Raw genomic sequence first — 18,275 nt, forward strand, 5'->3', positions numbered from 1 at the left:
TGACTGTCATTAAAACAAGCTGACCCCGACGTGATTTGAACACGCAACCTTCTGATCTGGAGTCAGACGCGCTACCGTTGCGCCACGAGGTCTGTGCCAGTGCTGGTGGGAAATACATTATATAAGGATATCATCATTGTGTGGATGTTTATTGTTTGTTTTATTATAAAATGTTTAAACCATGAAAAATACAGCGTTTTTGTATACGTACTGAGAACACGAGATATTTTTTTCCACCAAAGTGGATTTTTTTCACGTTGACTCCATTTGGCCAATAGGAAAAAGCATTCGAGTCGCCTTGCGTGTCATGTGACTTTATTTAACCAATAGCGGGAGCTCTCAAACCACCGAAAGATGGCAGCCGCACACTATCCTGTAAGTAAGTGATGTCGCGAATAAAGTCGCTAGGGACAATAAATGCATACGCGTGTTGTATTTCATGTCTTTCTCTAATTTGAAAAGATACAAGAAACAGACATATCTCCAAACTTACTTACTTGTCAAGTTGTTTTGTATATTTGAAGCCCTTTGAGACTGCTTGGGATTTAGGGCTATATCAATCAACTTGACTTGACTTGACTTGACTTGACTTCTTCTCTCTCTTTTGGAGTGCTGCACGCCATCTGCAGAAACTGTGAGTACGCCACGGTTGTGCACCAAAAGCAGCGGGTCGGCCCGACGTGCGCTGGACAAGGTAGGAGTACCAGTAGTGTGTGATTGTGGGCCCACCTTTAATATTGTTATGCTTGTTGCCATATTTAAACAGTAATGTCATATTGCATTTCGCAATTTGGTGCTCAGAGCATACAACTTGTTGTTCATTGCACCCCGACTCCATTTTGTACTTGAACTTTTTATTTGTGTTCAACAAGCAAGCAAAAGACGTGAGAGAAGTCAAAATGCAAATGAGCTTCCAAACAACAGGGCAGGCTCGAAAAGAAGTAGTGGAAGACGTTTCGTTGGTGTTGCCGGCCTTAAGCCAGCCGATACGTTGGCGTGCGCTCGCTCGCTCGCTCGCTTCATCTCGGCGGCTGGCCAACCGTTAAAAGGCTCGCCGGTCCGAGAGGGCGCTGCGCTCACGTGAGGTTGGAGGGCAGCCCCAGTCCGGCGGCTTTGCTCGCGCACACCAAGCCGGGCGCGCTGGCCCGGGCCAACTCCCGCGCCACCGCGCCGCCGTTCTCTCCTGCCAGGCTCAGGGCCCCGCCCCCTGCTAGGCCCAGGGCTCCGCCCCCTGCCAGGCTCAGGGCCCCGCCCAAGCTGCTGCTCAGCATGGCGGCGTCGATCAGCTCCTGTGAGGGAGGGGGACATCACCATTTGCTCGCGTAGCATGGTGAGAATGCGAGGGCTGTGTGAGCCAGCGTGTGCATCATAGTCGTGCGCAATTTTAGTGGTGTCATTAGCCTTTCATACGTGTGCATGAGAGTTATTCTTGGATTATGTGAGGCCTCTCGCTTGTGTATGCGTGCGTGCGTGCGTGCGTGCTAGTAATGTGCCTGCGTTATTGCCGTTGTTCCCTCTGGCTGGCTCCCCTGGCAGCCATCAAGCAAATTGGTGCAAACAAATGCCAATTTCTCGCTTTCTCACCTTCATCCTGCGCGACTCTAGCCGCGATTTGTAGCAGAAGTCTAGCAGGGCTACCATCATGGCCACGCCCAGGCCACCGATCAGGATGTAGAAGATGCCCGCCACGTTGCTCAGGCTCAGCGCGCTCGTCTTGTCCTGTCAGAGCGGACGGGCGGGGTCAAAAAACGGCATCCACTCCCGCATGTTCGCCGCCTTCGGTTTTTGGTCACGCTTTCAAAAGGCGCACGATGGAGAACTACAATTCCCATCATGACACTGGACCCCGCAATTCCCACTCCATTCCAACCAGCAGCGGCTGATGGGAAGTGTAGTGTCGTAACGGGGAGGGGGCGTGTCCGACGGAAGAAGGCGTGCGTCGGTTCGACATGTCAGTCAAAATGGAAACACTGTCTTTCAAATAGTTGGGGGGGGGGGGGGGTTTCTTCCAAAAAAAGTACATCTCCAGGTGGAAATGATGTCATTAAAAAAATCATACTAAAATGAAACCCCAAATTATTAAAAGTTTCTTTAAAAATTTGACATTTCTTAAGAAACTTTATAAGAAAGTATTTTCAAAGCTTTATATAAAAAAAATAGTAATAAATAGCCAAATCCTCTGAAAAAACTTCCTTTCAATTCTAATTTAATTTAAAGGAAAAAAAAAGCTCAACTTCAACAAATATACCAAACATTTGTTTGAAGATATTTTTCTTGAAAATGTGTAAAGACTAAATCTCAAAAAGTCTCCTTGGAGTTTCTTAAAAAACGCAAATGTCGCAAAGGGGTTAGCGGCGTGTGTGATGTCACATGACCGTCTTTGCATGCAGCTGAGTGGGGGGGGGTTACGTGACTTGAGGATGCTTTTCTCTCCAAAGTGTCCCCCCGGGAAATTTCAGTTTGCCTCGCGCCGTAGATATGCGTTGGACCAAAACAAAACTTTGTGAACGTTCACAAGCGTTTGGCGGGAAAGAGAACCTCAAGGAAGTGAAAATAAACGTAACTTAATATGAAGCTGACAGGAAGTTTGCGTCAGGTTAAATAAAGTCAAGACCACGTTAGCAGGGAGTCAAAGGCAAACAAAGAGGACGTTGGTGGCAGATTGGAGACAGAAGCATTGTTGTTTGGGTCGCAAAAACGTGACCTTTGACATCAAAACGGAAAGGAGTGGGCGGGGCCACAAGGAGATGTCAAAGGTTACGTTGCATTGCGTGGTGGGGGGGGGGGGGGGGGCTCCGTGGGTTGCCGGACTCATGCTGATTTGTTCATGCTCCTCTTGGGGGAAAAAAAATGGTGACAATAATGAAAATAACGCAAAAGTTCATGTCAAAGGACAACTAGAGCAACTGTAAAAAATGAAAATAAACGACCCTCAATAAACAGCCAGAAAAATATCTGGAAGAAAATCAAACAAGCAAGAAGGGAAGGACTTGGGGTGGGTGTTTTTGTTGTGGGAGCTAGCGGGGGTGGGTGGGGGTGGGTGGGGATGTCCAAGCGACCTCTAACTGACCTTCCGGCCGGCGTCCTTGTGTCCACATTGACCTTTGTCGTACCACCACTTGTTCTTCAACTTGTCTAACACGGCCTGCTCATTGAGCTTGAGCACGGCCAGGTTCACCGGAATTCTAACATGTAACATAACATAACATCAACAGCCGCCGCCATGTTATCTTATGTTAGCGCTAACACACGCCACAAAACGCCCACCTGGCTACGTCGCGCCCGCAACATCGGCAAACGTGCGGCCGCTTCTTTCACGTTGCCGCTTTCGAATCGAGACTATACGCGCACAAATCAGGCATACGACAGACGTGACGTCGTTTGAACACAAACAAGAACACGCCATCACACAGGGAGTCCTATCAAGTGGGCCGGGTTTGGATATGCGTGCCTTTTCGAATGTCGCAAACGCACACACAGACACACACACTATATTCATTCACGCGCACAAATAAAAAAAAAAAAGACGTACGCACACAAAACAAATCCTCAAAGCATGCGCACCTAACAGATAGACACAAAAATCATAGAGTCAATCATAGCACACCAAAATACACCCACACAACACACTAAATGGTTGTGCGTGCGTGCGTGCGTGTGCGCACGCCCACAGAGAGATGTTGCTAAGCAACTAGATCCCAAATTGTCCTCCCCGTTATTGTAGTAAAAGTGCTGAGTCGTGCGTCATGTGGACAAAAGCATAAATGAGCGAGGTGAACAATTACATGCTGGCTGAACAAGAAGAAGGAGGCCGAAGAAGAACTCAAACACAAAAAGCTATTTGTCAAGTCTTATTTTGGGAGGCTGTGAGTGACGGTTGGTTGCTAGGCAACATAGGGTTGATGTCATGCCACGCAAACGTGTGCTCCTAGCATGTCGCTAAGCTAAGTTGCGTCACTGACCAAAGCGTTAAAAGGCGTCAGCCGTCGGCAGCCGCGGTTGGCCGACGCACAGATGAGCAGAGGGACAAACTTTGGGGTCGGGCGGGGCTCACGGACAAACGGACGCACAGACAGAAGAGAGAGGCACAGATAAGACAAAGACAACTACATGCACACAAACGTGTGATCTACGTAAAAACATGCGCAGTCGTTCCGCAACGTACATGTCAATGCAATAGCACATACCGCAACAGCTCCTACTATCGCAAAGTAGTAGCATGTCGTTCGGAAAAAGAGGCACGTGATAAGCGGAGACGGAGACAAAACGTAATAACATGTTTGGCAATTGCACGTCATCGTAATAGCTTAGCAGAACACCAAAAAGGCCTGCTAACTAGGCTTCTGAAGTTCACAAGCAAGGCTAACGTTGCTAATGAGGCTAGCAAGCGTAATGAAGCAAAAGAGCTAACGAGGCCAAAGTCGCTCATCAAGTCTAACGAAGCAAATAAATGTTTGCCGAGCTAAGAAAGCGAACCAAACTAACGATGCCAGGGAGGGAAAAGATGCTAACGAGGTTACCCGGACGGACTAGCCATGCTAAGGAAGTACCTGAGGGCTGATCCTTTGGGCGTGGCCACGCCGTAGCCTTTAGAATCCAGGTTGCCGCCCACTTTGATGGTGTCGCAAGGCGCGCGCTGCTCGATGTACTCGTTCATGGACGACTCCAGCAAGTAGGCGTACTTGCCCTTGGACTTGCGCACGCGGCTCACGCCCTCGTCCGTGTTCTTGACGAAGACGGACGGGTCGGCGCCGCGCATGTACGACCACATCTTCTCAAACACGCCGATCTTGGACCTCTATGGGTGAGGAGCGACCGACCGACCAACCAACAAACAGAAGATGGAAGCGCTTCAAATGTGACCGCTCTTTCAAGAAGCTAAAAAAAAAAAAAGGATGAAAACAAATGACGATGAATGATAAGAATCCTCTGACCCTGAAGAATTCCTTGGTGGATCCGCCGTCCAGAGTGCCGTAGGCGATCTCGCTCTGCTTGGCGAGGTCTTCGGCGCTCTCGATGGGCGACACCATGCGCTCGACCGTCAGGAAGGCGGCCAGGTTGGCCGTGTACGAGGAGATGATGATCAGCGTGAAGAACCACCACACGCCGCCCACGATGCGACCCGACAACGACCTGCGGCGGGGTCACGGCGTGACGGACCGACCTCGCAGTGGTGGCGGAGTAGCGCGGGAACAGACCTGGGCGAGATGTCGCATCCTTGCTGCATAAAGGCTCCCAAGGAGAACCAGAGCGAGTTGAAGATGCCAAAGTGGTTGGTGTGTTCCGGACTCTCTTTCTCTTGGTCTTTCGGGGACTGCCGCCTGTTTGGTCCTGGCGGGAACACGCAAAACTAAACGCGCCCACCGCACGCACGCTGGCCGGAATGACGATGACGGCGACAGCTGCGATGAATGCGAAGATGATGGCAAGGATGAAGATGATGACCAAGATTGTGCTGGCCGTTTACGAGGACAAAGAATGGTGAAAATCATGATGACGACGATGATGATGATGGCAAGGATGACGATGATGACCAAGATTGCGTTGGCCGGTTGTGATGACAAAAAATTGTGAAAATCACGACGGCGATGCCAGTAAGGATGTCGTACCTGGGGCGTGTCTGGAAGAGGTGGGCGGAGTTTCCTCCTCAACTTCCTCCTCCTCCTCCTCTTCCTTCCACTCGTACGGACTGAAGCGGCTCACCTGCCACGTTGACAACCACTGGCATCAAAGCCTTTTTGGCGTACGTGGGCGGGGCCTCACCAGGAAGAGCACCACGCTGACGCCGATGTAGGCGAAGACGATGCACATCCAGATCTCGTAGGCCAGCGGGTCCAAGAAGGAGAAGACGCCGGGCTTGGACTTGGTGGGCTTCTTGATCATGATGGAGATGCCGAGCGACATGAAAGGTTTGGTGAAGTCGATCACCTGCTCGCGCACCAGCGTGATGGTCAGCGGCGCCACCGCCACGTCCGCCTTCTGCAAGTCAACGCAGGAATGACGTTTCCCATACGACCAACAGCTCCGATTTGAGTGGCGCCCTGCCCTCACCCCGTAGACCAGCTCCCCCACCATGCCGTTCCACATTTTGCTGACGGAATCTCGGGCGCCGTACTTGCCGTCGCCCACGAGCTCCAGCCGGTAGGCGAAGCCCACGTGCTTGGCGATCTCGGCCGCCAGCTCGGCGCAGTAACCTTCGTACTTGTCGTTTCCCACCAGCTGCTCGTGGTTCTTCTTTAGCATCATGTAAGGCGCTTCCTGGAAGCATAAGACCCCGCCCCCTTTGTCACCTGATCTGAGGATGAAGCCGCCTAAAGCTGGGATACACTGCCACCCTAAAAAAGTGCAGTAGACGCTGAGGCTGTACTGCTTGGGCTCACCAGGATGGTGGTGACCACGTAGGTGCGGTTCTGCAGCCCGTAGAACTCCTCCGGGGTAGGCTTGTACCGGGCCGTGTTTATGTAGCCTCTCTGCTCGCTCCACATACCTACCTGAATATCGCGGTGAGCGTGCAGATGCAACTTTGCACGCACGCACACGCACACACACACACACACACACACTCACACACACCTTCCTGGGTCCAGTTCGGCTCAGTTCCATGACTGTGAGTGTAAAGTTGGTCCGACGTCCTCTCTCGTCAAATTGAATGCGACCTGTCAAACCATCTAGACGCACCTACACACACGCACGCACACTTTTGTCACCTTGGGTGTGTTCACATTTGTGATGGTGTCTGTGTTAGCGCTCGTGTACATGCATGCGAGCGTGTACGTGTCACGCGTGAATGACCTGCTGCAGCGCCCTCTGTATGTCGATGCCTTGCCCCCAAGGCGCGGGGGGGTTCCCCAAACACTCTCCGGCATTCCCGCGGCGAGCGACGTCGATGCGCTGGCGTCGGAGGCTCTGAAAGGCCGCCGCCAATACGCCGACGCCGTCGTAGGTTAGCGCGCCTGCGTACTGACCAATCAGAGCAAAGGGGTCGCCGTCAGGTGCGCGGCGAGCGCCACGGGAAGCGGCTTCGTACCCGCAGAGCGCGCCGCGTGGTTTTGCCCTCCTTGGGGTCAAAGTTAATCCAGTCCCGCTGGACCTTCAGCGCCGACCCGTGGGACCAGTTGACCAGCTGGAAGCCCGTTACGTTGGGGGAGAGCGCGTGGAACTCGGTCAGGTTCAGCTCCACAAAGCCCTGGCGCGCACACAACATACAAATGGACAGTGTACTTTGTCTGATCTCCAAACACAAACTCTGAATCTAATAACACGGAATGTTTTGGAATCCAGATGAACCGAATCAAGAATTGTGGAATCTAGACAAACCGGGTTGAGGAGGATGTACTGATAGTTCTTCAGGTTTCTTCTCTGTGCCGAAATCTGTCGCAACGAAAACAAACGCTCCGTCAGGACGAGGAAGCGGACGGGACGGGAAGAGGAAGCGGCGAGGCGAGGAGAGGAGAGGAGGATGGGACCCACCAGGCCCAGGATGGCGTCGAGGCGCTCCGACTCGCAGTCCAGAACCACTTGGTACTCCTTCTTGAAGTCCAGGTCGGCCAGCAGCTGGATGAAGCCCGACTCGTTTAGCGAGTCCAAGTTGACCGACGTCACCTGCCAGCCTCGCTCGGCCGCCCGCTCCAGCACCTTCTTCAGGACCAACACGCCTGAACGCACCATCAGATGAGCGTCTGGCCGCAAGCGCCCGTCACGTGACGTACGTATCGCTCACCTTCGTGGGCACCGTACATGTAGACGAAGCGTCGCCAGCCAAAGTGGTCCAGCAGCGACATGAGCGCCTCTCGCAGGCTCGGCCGCAGCCGCAGCACGAAGGGGCTGTCGGCCAACGTCGGCGATGACGGCGTGACGAAGCTGACGTGGAGCGAGGCGCAGAAGGAGGACACCGTGTTGACCGTCCTCTGGTCGTACACGCCCATCAGCGCGTGCACGCCTTTGGCCAACTGCGAACAGACTGACGCCACGCACGCAGTTTGTGTCGGCGGCAAAGCAACGATTTTACGGGCGTGGCTAGCCGGCAGTAAGCTTGAGCCCGCCGTGCGCGCGCGCGCTCATGCAAACACAAAGACGACACCTGGGCTACTGTGCTAGCTGTTAGCAAAGGGCAGGCAGGACGTGGAAAAAGACAACAGGAAGCGGAGACCGGACGGCAAGTGGGACCAAATGGGCGAGTGCCGCCAGAAGTCAAGGAAGAAGTAGAAGGAAGTGGAGAACGGCAAATGTCGGGAGAGCGTGCGGGATGTTGTGCCGCTGTCTTTTGTCCAAATCTCAGCCAAAAGAGGTCAGCGCATTGTTGGCTGAGAGGACAACAACACACCCTCGGGCGGGCGGGCGGGCCTTTTGTATGCATCGCCACAACCTTTGATGGACGCCACGGGGCGATGAAAGTGATGAAGATGAGAGCAATCATGGACATGAAGCTGGTGACGATGATTACGACAATCCTTGAGATGAGGCTGGCCATGATGAGGACTGACGGCGGTCGGGCGTGGCGCTCACAAGCGTAGGTCATGGCAAAGCTGCTGCCGATGTCGACGGCGTCGATCTGAGGCAGCAGCTTGGGAACGTCGGCGCCGCGCTGCGCCATGGCAAAACGAAACACCTCCTGCTCGTGCGACCCGGCCGGGAAAAGTCCTCCTGCGGGGGGGCACCGCAAAACTTGAACAAACCGGGGGCGGGGCCTGGCTAGCATCTTGTCATCTGATTGGACGTCTCTTAACAGCTGTCAATCACTCTCTGGCGTCAAGGACATCGTTCATTGAGAACGTGCGCCACTCGCTCAACGCTCTCACGCTCGACAACAACGTTCTCATGCGCACCGCTAAAATGCACACAAGTCCTCATATTTGTGCACGCACACACACTCAAGTCCACACATTAAACAGACGTATGCACGCAAAAATGAAACTTAAGTTCAAATAAATGTGTGATGACTTCATGTGCGCAAACTTCAATACACTTTAGAACGTTGCACGCAAACACATATGCGTGCTCTAAATCTTGTAGATGTGAGGGACACGATTAAGTGTGAGCCGTGTAGGAAGTTGATGAGCTACGCAGTCATTCATGTGATGGGTGAGTCCGTGCGATGGCGTAAACTGCGACGTGTGTGTGTGTGTGTGTGTGTGGGGTGAGGTGAGCTCACCTATGCTGACGCTGGCAGGAAAAGCGGCGGCGGTAGCGAGCGCCAAGCCGAGCGCCAAAGCAAGTGGAGTCCTCATGGTTCTCGTCTCGTCTCACCTCTGCTTTCTCCTGCCTTGTGCACAGCCTCCGGAGCGAGCGCTGCAGCTGTCCCACACATACACACACTCACTTTGTGTGTGTGTGTGTGTGAGAGCGTGTGTGAGAGAGAGAGAGAATGCAGGGTGGGCTTTCCCCACAACTTAGCTCCACCCCTTGGGTCCTCCTCCAAATGAGCTCACACACACCCAACTTTTTACCTCATCTCAATTGTTGCCATGAATCTTATGAACAGAATCTTGATTCATATTCTCCGCTCTTGATTGTTAGCATTCAACAGTTCTTCCAATCAAATCAGCCAATGTCTTAGCTCGCCAAAGTCTTTTCCACATGATATGTCGTCTCACTGTGTGTCCTGTCTCCAAAATTCACACAATTTGTCGTTAGGACTTAAGTCAAAGTCTGCTTTATTTGTTTGAGATCCGTCTGCTTCGTAAAGGGTTGACGCGTCGCGGACGCAGCCGCTCGGCGCCTGAGAGTCAGTCTTGTCTACCACGAGGGGGGCGGAGCTAGCGGCCCGCACAAGCGGAAAGTACATCTCAGGATGGCGCCATCTAATTAACCGGTCCACTTCCTGTCTGCGCTTCCACACGCCGCACGGCTCAGCGCGGCGTGAACGAGCGTGCGCGCCTGTCAAGCAGGCGGCACAATACATCGTTACTTATTCATGGGCATAACGCGTGCAGCCGGGACGAGGAAGTTGACCCGAAGTTTGCGACCAATTATGTTGACTCGACAGGAAATGGCGATGGCACGCGGCTGGAAGCCGGCCACCTCGCTGTTTTATTCATGCGGGAGACCATTAACGGCGTTCGGCTCGCTCAGCGAGTCCGTCTCCCGCTGGTGGCGGGCCAGTGCAAAATAGTTGCTGGCTGCGCCTAAGTGAGCTTTTTTATTTCTGACCGCTTTCTACGTTACACTTCCTGACAAAATCATCATCACCAAGTTGGGTGAAATGATTGACAGGAAAGAGTCTCATGACCTGATCATCAGTGAGTTGGCTCGGTGCGATTCGAAGCTTCGTTACCATGACAACGCAAACACCTTGACTAATGGAGCAAGCGGCCATTAAAATACTTGACATGCATGATTTGTCCCACAATAACATCAATTATTTGTGGGTCGCATGCATCTTTCAGGAGCGTTTCACACCTGATGATGACGACATCATCAAATGTGTCCGTCAAGAGTGGCTTAAAATAGACATGCAAAGTTTATTTTGAGACTTCTGGACACACACTTAAACAGACTGCGGATTACGTAAAGACACGCTCAGACACATTGGCCGTGTCCATTAGCCCGAGCATTTGTGGCCGTTTAGGGACGTTGGTGTGTCACATGACCTGTCCACAATGCGTGTGTTAGCATCAGCCATTCCCCACAATTCAAGCGCTCGTTAACGACGCCTTGGTGGGTCGTTTAATGTTCTCGTGAGCCCCGAGGAAGGCGAAGATCAAGAGTACGAGGAAGAAAATGAGGATGCGAGCGGGAGGAGGAAGATGAAGACGAAAAGGACGGCATGAGGCGTGTTCTTGTGCCAGCTGGGGGCCTCGCAGGGGGGAAGGGGGGCAACACAGCTGGGGGACGCCAGCGCAGGGCCCCCGGGCGAGACGTTCTGGAACATTCCCGGCAAGTCAACGGAACCGCCGAGATGGCCGTGGTCACTTCTTTGCGTTGCAGAATCTTCACGTTTATCCACCCCGGTTGGCAGAATAGGTCCTATGCGAATGAGCTCCATTTGTCTCCATATGGCATCTCGGTGTTTTCCTTTCATCTTTTGCCTCCTCAGCACCTTTCAAATATCAAGATGACATCGTCAGGTCAGGCAACGTGCGCTTTGTTGTTCAACTGGAGCAGCTTTGTGCCGAGGCGTGATGTTTATGCTGACTTCAGCGTGCGCGTTCAGCACAAACAAATTGTTCGGTTCCTGCGTGGGCGACGTCTTTTCCCCACCTAGCTACACGAGCAGCCGTTGCGCTCTTCTCGTTCGCACCGCCTCCCCAGAACGGAACGTGTCCGTCAACCTTTGCTTATTAGCTCTTTAGCTGAGCGTTTATGCGGCCGCGGGCGACAGGAAGCGGCTGACAAAAGCCTGCTGAACACGTGCACGTCATCCAATGGTACTCGGCATCATCATCATCATCTCGTCATAATGCGAGCTCCTCTCCCTTCATTGTGGTCAGACAACAATCCTCCTCTCTGACTTGACTCCGCTCGGGCGGCTGGATGATTCCAGTACTTGCAGGGCCGGCGTAACCTAGGGAAGCGTTCTGGCACCACTTTATTTTTTCTTTTCACGCTTCATCTCGGACCTAGTTGAGATGTCGACCGGAGTGGCACCCGACGCGAAAGTGAACCCGCTCTGAAGAGAAGCATGATCAGAGGCAACCATTCGCACTTTGTCATATTCACAAAGAGGAGAAACGTTGGTTGGCTGAAAGTCGGGAAATGGGTCATGTCCGCTGAGCTCATGTCAAAAGGTCCGGTCCGTTGGCCCAAGATGACCGGTTGATTAAATGTACAAAAGCACGTTTACGCTGGTGGACATCGTCTTCATCCTCCTCTTCATCATTATCCTCATCATTATCGCCACGGTCTTCATCTCCCGCCTCTTCATCATCGTTCTGGCTTCCCTCTTCCACTTTCCCTCCCTGGGGCCACTCGTGTTATGATGCTCGCACTTCCTGTTTACGGAGGTTCCTTATGTTGAACATCATCATCAACTTCATCCTCCTCCTGCTCCTCATTATCCCCGATTCCTTTTTCCCTCCCTGGGGCCACTCTTGTTATGACGCTCTCATGTCTTGTTTGAGAAGGTTTCTCGTCTTCGCGGTCTTCATCATCCCCTTCCTCGTCGTTTTCCTCCTCCTCCTCCTCCTCCTCATCATCTGTGTCACCGCCTGTAGCAGTGCAGCTGTGCATTAGCTGACCCCTGACCTGCAGTGGCTGATCTTTGCTGCGCGAAAACATGTTGTCAACATCAATCAGTGTGTGTGTGTGTGTGTGTGTGTGTGTGTGTGTGTGTGTGTGTCCCAGTGGGGAATGGAGGTGACACGAGAGCGGCAGCTGTACCCAACCAATAACTGTACAAGCCTGTGTGCACATATACACATGAGATTTATTGATTCCCACGAGAGCGGGAGAGAGAACAAGCGTGTAAATACGCAAATGTCATTGTCAACAAAGTACTACTTACTCGCTTATAATTGGTGATTGCGCTTTTATTGGTTTATTTGATTATCCATCTGCCACTTGGGTCACAGCTTCATCGGGGATATGTCATTATTTTTGATTATGTATTTAAGTCGTAGCGCTCTGGCGCCCCTTGTGGTCCTTTTCCCAGTACTGCAGCAATCAAGTTGGAGCTTTCGAGCAGCACAGGTGGTTCCCCAATTCGAGCGCTCCAGCAGCCCGCTAGCCACCCTGATCATTGAATCAATTGTGTTGGAGGAGGGAAACGTGCACCCAAAAAATAAAGAACAGGCAGGAAGTCACCGTTTAAGGGCCGCCGTTCGACACCTGTGCTCTCATGCATGAAGGAGGAGTCATGACATCACAAACAACGGAACAAGTGAGGACGCCAAAGTATGTTTATTAGTTTGCTGGGTCAGCCTCCGCCAGAAAAGTGATGGTATGGCACGGTGGCCATAGCAACAAGCCAGATGTATTGGTCAGGTTACATGTGACGCGTCAGTAAGTCACACAGACAACAACAACACAGAAGGGTGGAGCACGCCGACAACAGCGACCTCAAAGCTCCGCCGCCACGACCCACGTGGGCCGCACCCTCGTTCTGGTCCACCACATACACTGAAATGCGGATACGCAGACACTGTGATATATTGCATATACGCACACACGTATAGTTTCGTCAGCCAATGACTTCCGAGTAGATTCCGTAGTCCCCAAAACAACCTACCCGTGTGTTTGGGCGGCCCCCCGTAGGTCTTGGGAGCATCCCAGGCTTGGGGGCCGACGTAGAAGGGGTTGGGGTAGCCGGGCGGGGTCAGGTACTCCTGCGGGCCCTGGTAGTAGGAAGAGGGCGCCGCCTGCGACGGACACTGATGTCATAAGACGTCGCCACACTAACGCCACTGAGCAAGCATGTCCTTACCTGGTAGGGCGCGGCGCCCGCCAAGCTTCCAAAGCCTACTCGCACGGACAGATACACACACACACACACACACACGCAATTTACAGAGTTGTCATTTTTGTCGTCAGCACCCAATTCCATAACGGCCATTCACAAAGAAACATCCCAGCAATGCTTTGGTTCGGGTGCCTGCCAATGCATCGGCGTGTTCGCTGCCATTTGTCATGAAACAGGCTGCCCTCAAAATGAAATTCATTTGTGGAAAGTTCTTTGAAACCCGAACTACACAAAAATAAGCAAAACCAAGGTTCCACTCTGTTATTATTACACTCATTTGATAGATATTTACCTATCTATCTATCTATTTCACTTAGTAGCTAGCTAGCAACCTAACCAGAAAAACTTTGGACCAATTGGCACACACCTTGCGCCGGTGGAGGCGGGGCATACGGGGGTGGGTGGTCAGCGCTCATCTGGAAGGACAAAGTTGATATCGGTGATGATGTCAGAGCAACACGCGCACTTTTTATGGGATGACTGAGTGAACAATGCTGCACTGTCAGACACACATAGCAGCGCTAATCCAATTGAAATGCGTTGCCACGACAACAGTCTGATTGTTGGACGGACGACGCTCGCAAAAGACGCATACATGTATAAAAATACAAACTTTAGAATGCTGTAATATATCAAAATAATTGAAGGAAAAGTTTGTGAAGTTGACTGTTGCGCAACACAACTTTTAAGCACTTATTTGATTCATTCACACATAAAAGCTTTCATCAAATATTTGATCCAAAAATGTTCATGTCAACATATTTGGATCGAGCAAGTTAGTGCAAGAAGAAGAAGAAGAAGAAGAAGGGCAAGTTACCTTTCCACTCAGCCGCACGTCCAACGTCAACGCTCTCTCTGACGGCTCACGTGGCCTTGGGGGAGGTCACGGCTTCCTTTACGCCCTTCTTCCTTCCCTCCTCCCTCCAAGCAAGAAATATGTAGATGAAGATGTCTTACTGGGGTTAGGAGGATTACTGTAAGCTTTCGTGACTTCCCCCCCCCCCAAAAAAAATGGCTGCATCAAATCAGATCAACACGAATTTATTTTTTCGGGAGACATCTGTGATCGCGTTGGCGGTCAGCAGGAAGTCCAAGCCAAGCTCTCCTGAGAGACCGACCGTCCTCCGTTGTTAGGAGGTGGCGGCATGCTTGCTGCGGAAGGTGTCCAAGAAGGCCATCATGCCCCTGCGAACACCGCTGCCGCTATAGCCACCATTTCCCTTCATCGGCAACACCCCGCCACTGCTGCCGCCGCCGCCGCTTTGGAACGTGGCGCCATCCACCGAGTTGGCGCGTTTGACCTTGGGTCCGGTGGCATGCCAAAGCCGCCTCCTGGGCGGCGGCGTCTGAGCCACCAAACATTTCTGATACTGAACCTGAAAGGACCACGTGTCCTACATCAGTGGTGGGAAGTGACGAAGCACAAATACTTGGAGAGTTCAACTCTGATGGAATGCTAAGCTACGCTAAGCGAACTCACCACGCACGCCGCCTGGACTGCCTCGGACAAGGGGCCGGCGTCCGGCTCGCACCAGAAGACGTGACATTCGAAACGCTGCCGGCCGCCGTCCACGATGATGGCGAAGGTGCGACTGTCGTGACCGACGCCCAGGAAGCTGAGGAAACGCACCTGGCAAGCCCACACCGGCTCCTCCCCTTCCTGCTGCTGCTGCTGCAGGTCAGAGTCGCAAAATAAAACAATGCAACTCACGTGCAAGTCAGTAAAGCAAGCGTACCTTGAAGACAGACAGGACGTTGTCGGTCACGTGGATGACGGTGGCCTCCCACTCGTGGCGGCGGGTGGAGTTCATGATGCTCTCGATGGCCAAGTTTAACACCTCCATGCCTGCGGAATAGAAACGGGTATGCTTCGGAGCCAAGGGCTGTGGTGCGGGCCCGGATATCATGTGGCATTCATGACGGGTACCCATGCCGCGGGACACGGGCAGGTTGCCAACGTAGTGGACGTCAAACTTGTGGACGCGCTGAAGCCCCGCCTCCAGGAAGTTCACTGAAAGACAGGAGGAGGAGTCAGCGGGCCAATCGGAGCGAAGCGGGTGACGCGGCTCCTCACCTTGTCGGGGCGGGTCCTCGGGCGAGACGCTGTACATGGAGAGAGAGCGGGACGTCTGCCGGGTCATCGTCTGAGGACGGACGGCAACGACGGGACAACATGGTCATCGCGTTCTCGCGCTCCGATTCATTTACGCATTGCTTAACTTAAATGCCACAACAGACGGAAAAGTTGTTTCGGAAGACTGCGCAGGTGCCGTGCGTGATGTCATCGAGCGTGGCGCGCGTGACCCTCGCGCACGTGCCATAGCATCGTCACGCGTGCTCAATGACATTGTTGCGTGATGGTACGTGACATCACCATCACCATCACATCACATGACGTGCATCATCGTCTGGCGTGTCTGTGTGACACGACCGACACGGCGCGTGGTGGCTCATGCGCGACTGACCTGCGAGCACACGCGATGCAGCGCGGCGGCGACGGCCTTGGCGGGCGCGTCACAGCGGAACACGTGACACTTGAGAACGCAGCTATCCTTGTCGGCCGCCACAAAGGCAAAGTCCCTGAAGGCGAGCACACGCGCCGGCCGGTGGCCGTCATTGTTCACCTGCGCCGCCACCTTCACGACGACACGAGCCGCGTGGGTGTGTGGCGTGTGCGTGCGTGCGCGCTTGTTACCTGTCCCTGCCGGTGCGGGCGTGGCGGCATTCAAAGAGACAGACTGGGATCAGTGACATGTTAGCCTAGCAAAGTGAGCTTGGTTTTAGCCTAGCACCAAAAGCCAAGCAGGTGCCGTGTCTTGCGGTGAGAAGAGGAGGACGGGCCAGAGAGCCCGTGAAGGTGCCGCCGGCTGGCTCACCTGCCCTTGTTGCTGCCCACTCCCCATACGCGGATGTCGACGATTGGCTGGCGGTACAAGGGGGTGCGGTCTAACGGGTCCACCAGAGTTAGCGCGTCCCACTTCAGAAGCAGCTTCATCTCACGGCCCTGCGGACGGACAGACAGACAGACAGACAGACAGACAGACAGACAGATGTCCGTCAAAACTAACTGGCAGACAGGCGGAGCCGTGTCTCACCTCCCCCAAGACCCCATCCGTCTGCTCGCCGCCGTCGGACAGTTGCTGGATGACGTTGCCCACCGCCAGGCTGCTGCGGCCCGGCGACAAGTCGTCCTCCTCCACCTGCAGCCAGCCCAGCGAGCGCACCGAGAAACACTGCCGCGCGCGGTTTGTAGACAGACCGGTTGGACGGACGGGCGGGCGGGCGGGTGGACGGACGGACGGACGTCAACACAGACGGATAGGATTTGAAGATGGACAGATGACAATGAAGGAGAAGCCAGATGGCCACAAGATGAGCAGATATGAAGACGTGAAGTGGAGAGAAAGGAATAAATGAGACTAAGCAGAGATTTAATGTGATGCATTGTGTGTGTCGTGTCATACCTGTGAGTCGTTGCCATAGCAACCGGAGGTGTCAGACCTTTGAGACCTACAACTGCAACAAATACACATTGTGTGCATACTGTGTGTGTGTGTGTGTGTGTGTGTGTGTGTGTATGTCTGTGTGTGTGTTACCTGGTGTCAGGTGGGACTGCACTGAAGCCTGGTGGTCCTTGTTCGTCCTTCTAGGAGCAAACATCATCAAAAAGAATTAGAAGACAAATAAGAGTCCACCTTTGCCACTAACGGGAAGTATTAAAAAAAAAAAATCCAATTGGCCCACAGACAGAAAAGGGAATCCAAATCAAACGAAAAAAGACTTGCTACCTGTGCATCAAGCAGTGCTGGCTTCCCTTCCACTGGGTGCTGCCACTGGGTGGCGCCAGTGGGCACGTGCCAGTAGTAGGTTCCCGTCGAGTCGTTGATGGTCCTCCAGCCAGAGGGAAGATCTGGGTCAAGCAGAAGGTTCTGGTCCGTCCAGATGTTGTCTAATGAAGCCATAGCAAATGTGACATCAAACTCGGCTTCGGCCGCTCCGCCACTAGATGGCGCCAGTGAGCGTCACAACATCCGGCCAGCATCGGTCCACCTTACCGTCCAAGTACAGTTGCGTATGTGTGTGCGTGTGGGTTGTTTTTTTTTTTTTTTTTTTTTTTTTCTTTTGGGCTGACTTGCGTTTAGCGTTAAAATGTGCTGCGTGTCAATCGATTGCAAGTCAATCACACCGCTGAACAGGAAGAGGTTGAATAATTAATAAAGCGGCACAGACAGGAAGTGCGGTAGACAACCTCTGCTTCTTAATTCTTCTTTAACTTCAGTCTTACTTTGAAAATACAGAAAATGGTGTGTGCACATTGCAGTCAGATTTGCGTGTGACAAAGTTGATATTCCGAAAAGCTCTTACCGTCACAGTTAACAATGACGATGGCCAACATGTAGTCTTTGCCCATCATGGTTCCAATCAGCCGCTTGCCCTCCAGAGTGCACACACGCCGCACACACACTCATAAGCGCCCCCCAACACACACACACACACTTCACACATAAACCTTCAGACGCGTACACAAACTCCTAGGCCCGAATCAAGGTTTTTCAATTTCTCTGCGTGTCCTTGTTTCCACGGCAACAGCATCAGTCTGGTGTCCTTGTGTGATGGTCTTCTTGTCTCACTGATGGAGGGAGGAGACACTACCACTCCCTCCCTCCCACTCTCCTCCCCTCCCTCATGATTACGTCAACAATGACTGGCGCCTTCTTCCGGTGACGTCAAAGGCGCCGGGCTCTCGCCCCACCTTCCGATGACGTCGCGCCACGACCTCATCAAATCTCATCGTCGAAGAATGACTTAATCGAACGCTAACACCGATTACCACTGGCTGACCCATACTCTGAACAGTAGGTGGCGGTAATGCGCCATT

At 52.9% G+C, this 18,275-nt stretch overlaps 3 protein-coding genes and 1 non-coding gene across 20 annotated transcripts; all 4 read right to left on the minus strand.

The window, feature by feature from the left end:
- Nucleotides 1-20: 20 nt before the first annotated feature.
- Nucleotides 21-92, minus strand: trnaw-cca (transfer RNA tryptophan (anticodon CCA)). The gene has a single exon. It is a non-coding gene; the product is annotated as a tRNA-Trp (tRNA).
- Nucleotides 93-837: 745 nt separating this feature from the next.
- Nucleotides 838-9,697, minus strand: LOC125981776 (glutamate receptor 1). Of its 10 annotated transcripts, XM_049741720.2 has the most exons (18): nt 9,152-9,688; nt 8,506-8,643; nt 7,721-7,960; nt 7,471-7,655; nt 7,318-7,371; nt 7,028-7,186; nt 6,793-6,960; nt 6,574-6,678; nt 6,381-6,491; nt 6,052-6,258; nt 5,764-5,979; nt 5,610-5,703; nt 5,199-5,331; nt 4,935-5,133; nt 4,551-4,798; nt 3,071-3,185; nt 1,585-1,719; nt 838-1,289 (listed from the first exon to the last, which is right to left on the minus strand). In XM_049741720.2, exons 1-18 carry the CDS (start codon nt 9,225-9,227, stop codon nt 1,077-1,079), a joined length of 2,796 nt encoding a protein of 931 aa, XP_049597677.1. In that variant the 5' UTR covers nt 9,228-9,688; the 3' UTR covers nt 838-1,076. The 10 variants fall into 10 exon arrangements, 9 of the variants coding, with proteins under 9 accessions (XP_049597677.1, XP_068509217.1, XP_068509216.1 ...); XM_068653116.1 differs by having other exon boundaries at nt 7,318-7,655; nt 9,152-9,690; XM_068653115.1 differs by having other exon boundaries at nt 5,764-6,258; nt 7,318-7,655; nt 9,152-9,692.
- Nucleotides 9,698-12,814: 3,117 nt separating this feature from the next.
- On the minus strand, nt 12,815-14,318 carry LOC125981781 (cysteine-rich and transmembrane domain-containing protein 1). Its single transcript, XM_049741740.2, has 5 exons — nt 14,214-14,318; nt 13,764-13,812; nt 13,361-13,395; nt 13,166-13,295; nt 12,815-13,056 (listed from the first exon to the last, which is right to left on the minus strand). The coding sequence occupies exons 2-5, from the start codon at nt 13,810-13,812 to the stop codon at nt 12,923-12,925; spliced, it is 348 nt and encodes a 115-aa protein (XP_049597697.1). The 5' UTR covers nt 14,214-14,318; the 3' UTR covers nt 12,815-12,922.
- A 103-nt stretch (nt 14,319-14,421) lies between these two features.
- Nucleotides 14,422-18,081, minus strand: apbb3 (amyloid beta (A4) precursor protein-binding, family B, member 3). Of its 8 annotated transcripts, none has more exons than XM_049741735.2 (13): nt 17,762-18,081; nt 17,185-17,345; nt 16,993-17,039; nt 16,861-16,912; nt 16,492-16,629; nt 16,273-16,400; nt 16,092-16,097; nt 15,862-15,976; nt 15,471-15,540; nt 15,324-15,407; nt 15,133-15,242; nt 14,877-15,065; nt 14,422-14,772 (listed from the first exon to the last, which is right to left on the minus strand). In XM_049741735.2, exons 1-13 carry the CDS (start codon nt 17,808-17,810, stop codon nt 14,527-14,529), a joined length of 1,395 nt encoding a protein of 464 aa, XP_049597692.1. In that variant the 5' UTR covers nt 17,811-18,081; the 3' UTR covers nt 14,422-14,526. The 8 variants fall into 8 exon arrangements, with proteins under 8 accessions (XP_049597692.1, XP_049597691.1, XP_049597690.1 ...); XM_049741734.2 differs by having other exon boundaries at nt 16,993-17,042; XM_049741733.2 differs by having other exon boundaries at nt 14,877-15,068; nt 16,993-17,042.
- Nucleotides 18,082-18,275: the final 194 nt, after the last annotated feature.

Source organism: Syngnathus scovelli, chromosome 15 (genome assembly GCF_024217435.2).
Source record: "Syngnathus scovelli strain Florida chromosome 15, RoL_Ssco_1.2, whole genome shotgun sequence".
NCBI lineage: Eukaryota > Metazoa > Chordata > Actinopteri > Syngnathiformes > Syngnathidae > Syngnathus > Syngnathus scovelli.

Bases quoted from the DNA above. Each gene is read 5' to 3' on its own strand.
- LOC125981776 (XM_068653112.1), bottom strand. From the start codon at position 9,227: ATGAGGACTCCACTTGCTTTGGCGCTCGGCTTGGCGCTCGCTACCGCC. The intron at 1,720-3,070 runs GTCAGTTAGAGG...CCGCTCTGACAG, and splicing joins ACAAGGACGCCGGCCGGAAG to GACAAGACGAGCGCGCTGAG. The intron at 1,290-1,584 runs GTGAGAAAGCGA...CCTCCCTCACAG, and splicing joins TAGAGTCGCGCAGGATGAAG to GAGCTGATCGACGCCGCCAT.
- apbb3 (XM_049741729.2), bottom strand. From the start codon at position 17,810: ATGATGGGCAAAGACTACATGTTGGCCATCGTCATTGTTAACTGTGAC. The intron at 16,401-16,491 runs GTGAGACACGGC...GTCCGTCCGCAG, and splicing joins CGGATGGGGTCTTGGGGGAG to GGCCGTGAGATGAAGCTGCT. The intron at 15,408-15,470 runs GTGAGGAGCCGC...CCTGTCTTTCAG, and splicing joins CGAGGACCCGCCCCGACAAG to TGAACTTCCTGGAGGCGGGG.
- LOC125981781 (XM_049741740.2), bottom strand. From the start codon at position 13,812: ATGAGCGCTGACCACCCACCCCCGTATGCCCCGCCTCCACCGGCGCAA. The intron at 13,396-13,763 runs GTGTGTGCCAAT...CCGTGCGAGTAG, and splicing joins CCCGCCTCCACCGGCGCAAG to GCTTTGGAAGCTTGGCGGGC. The intron at 13,296-13,360 runs GTAAGGACATGC...TGTCCGTCGCAG, and splicing joins CGGGCGCCGCGCCCTACCAG to GCGGCGCCCTCTTCCTACTA.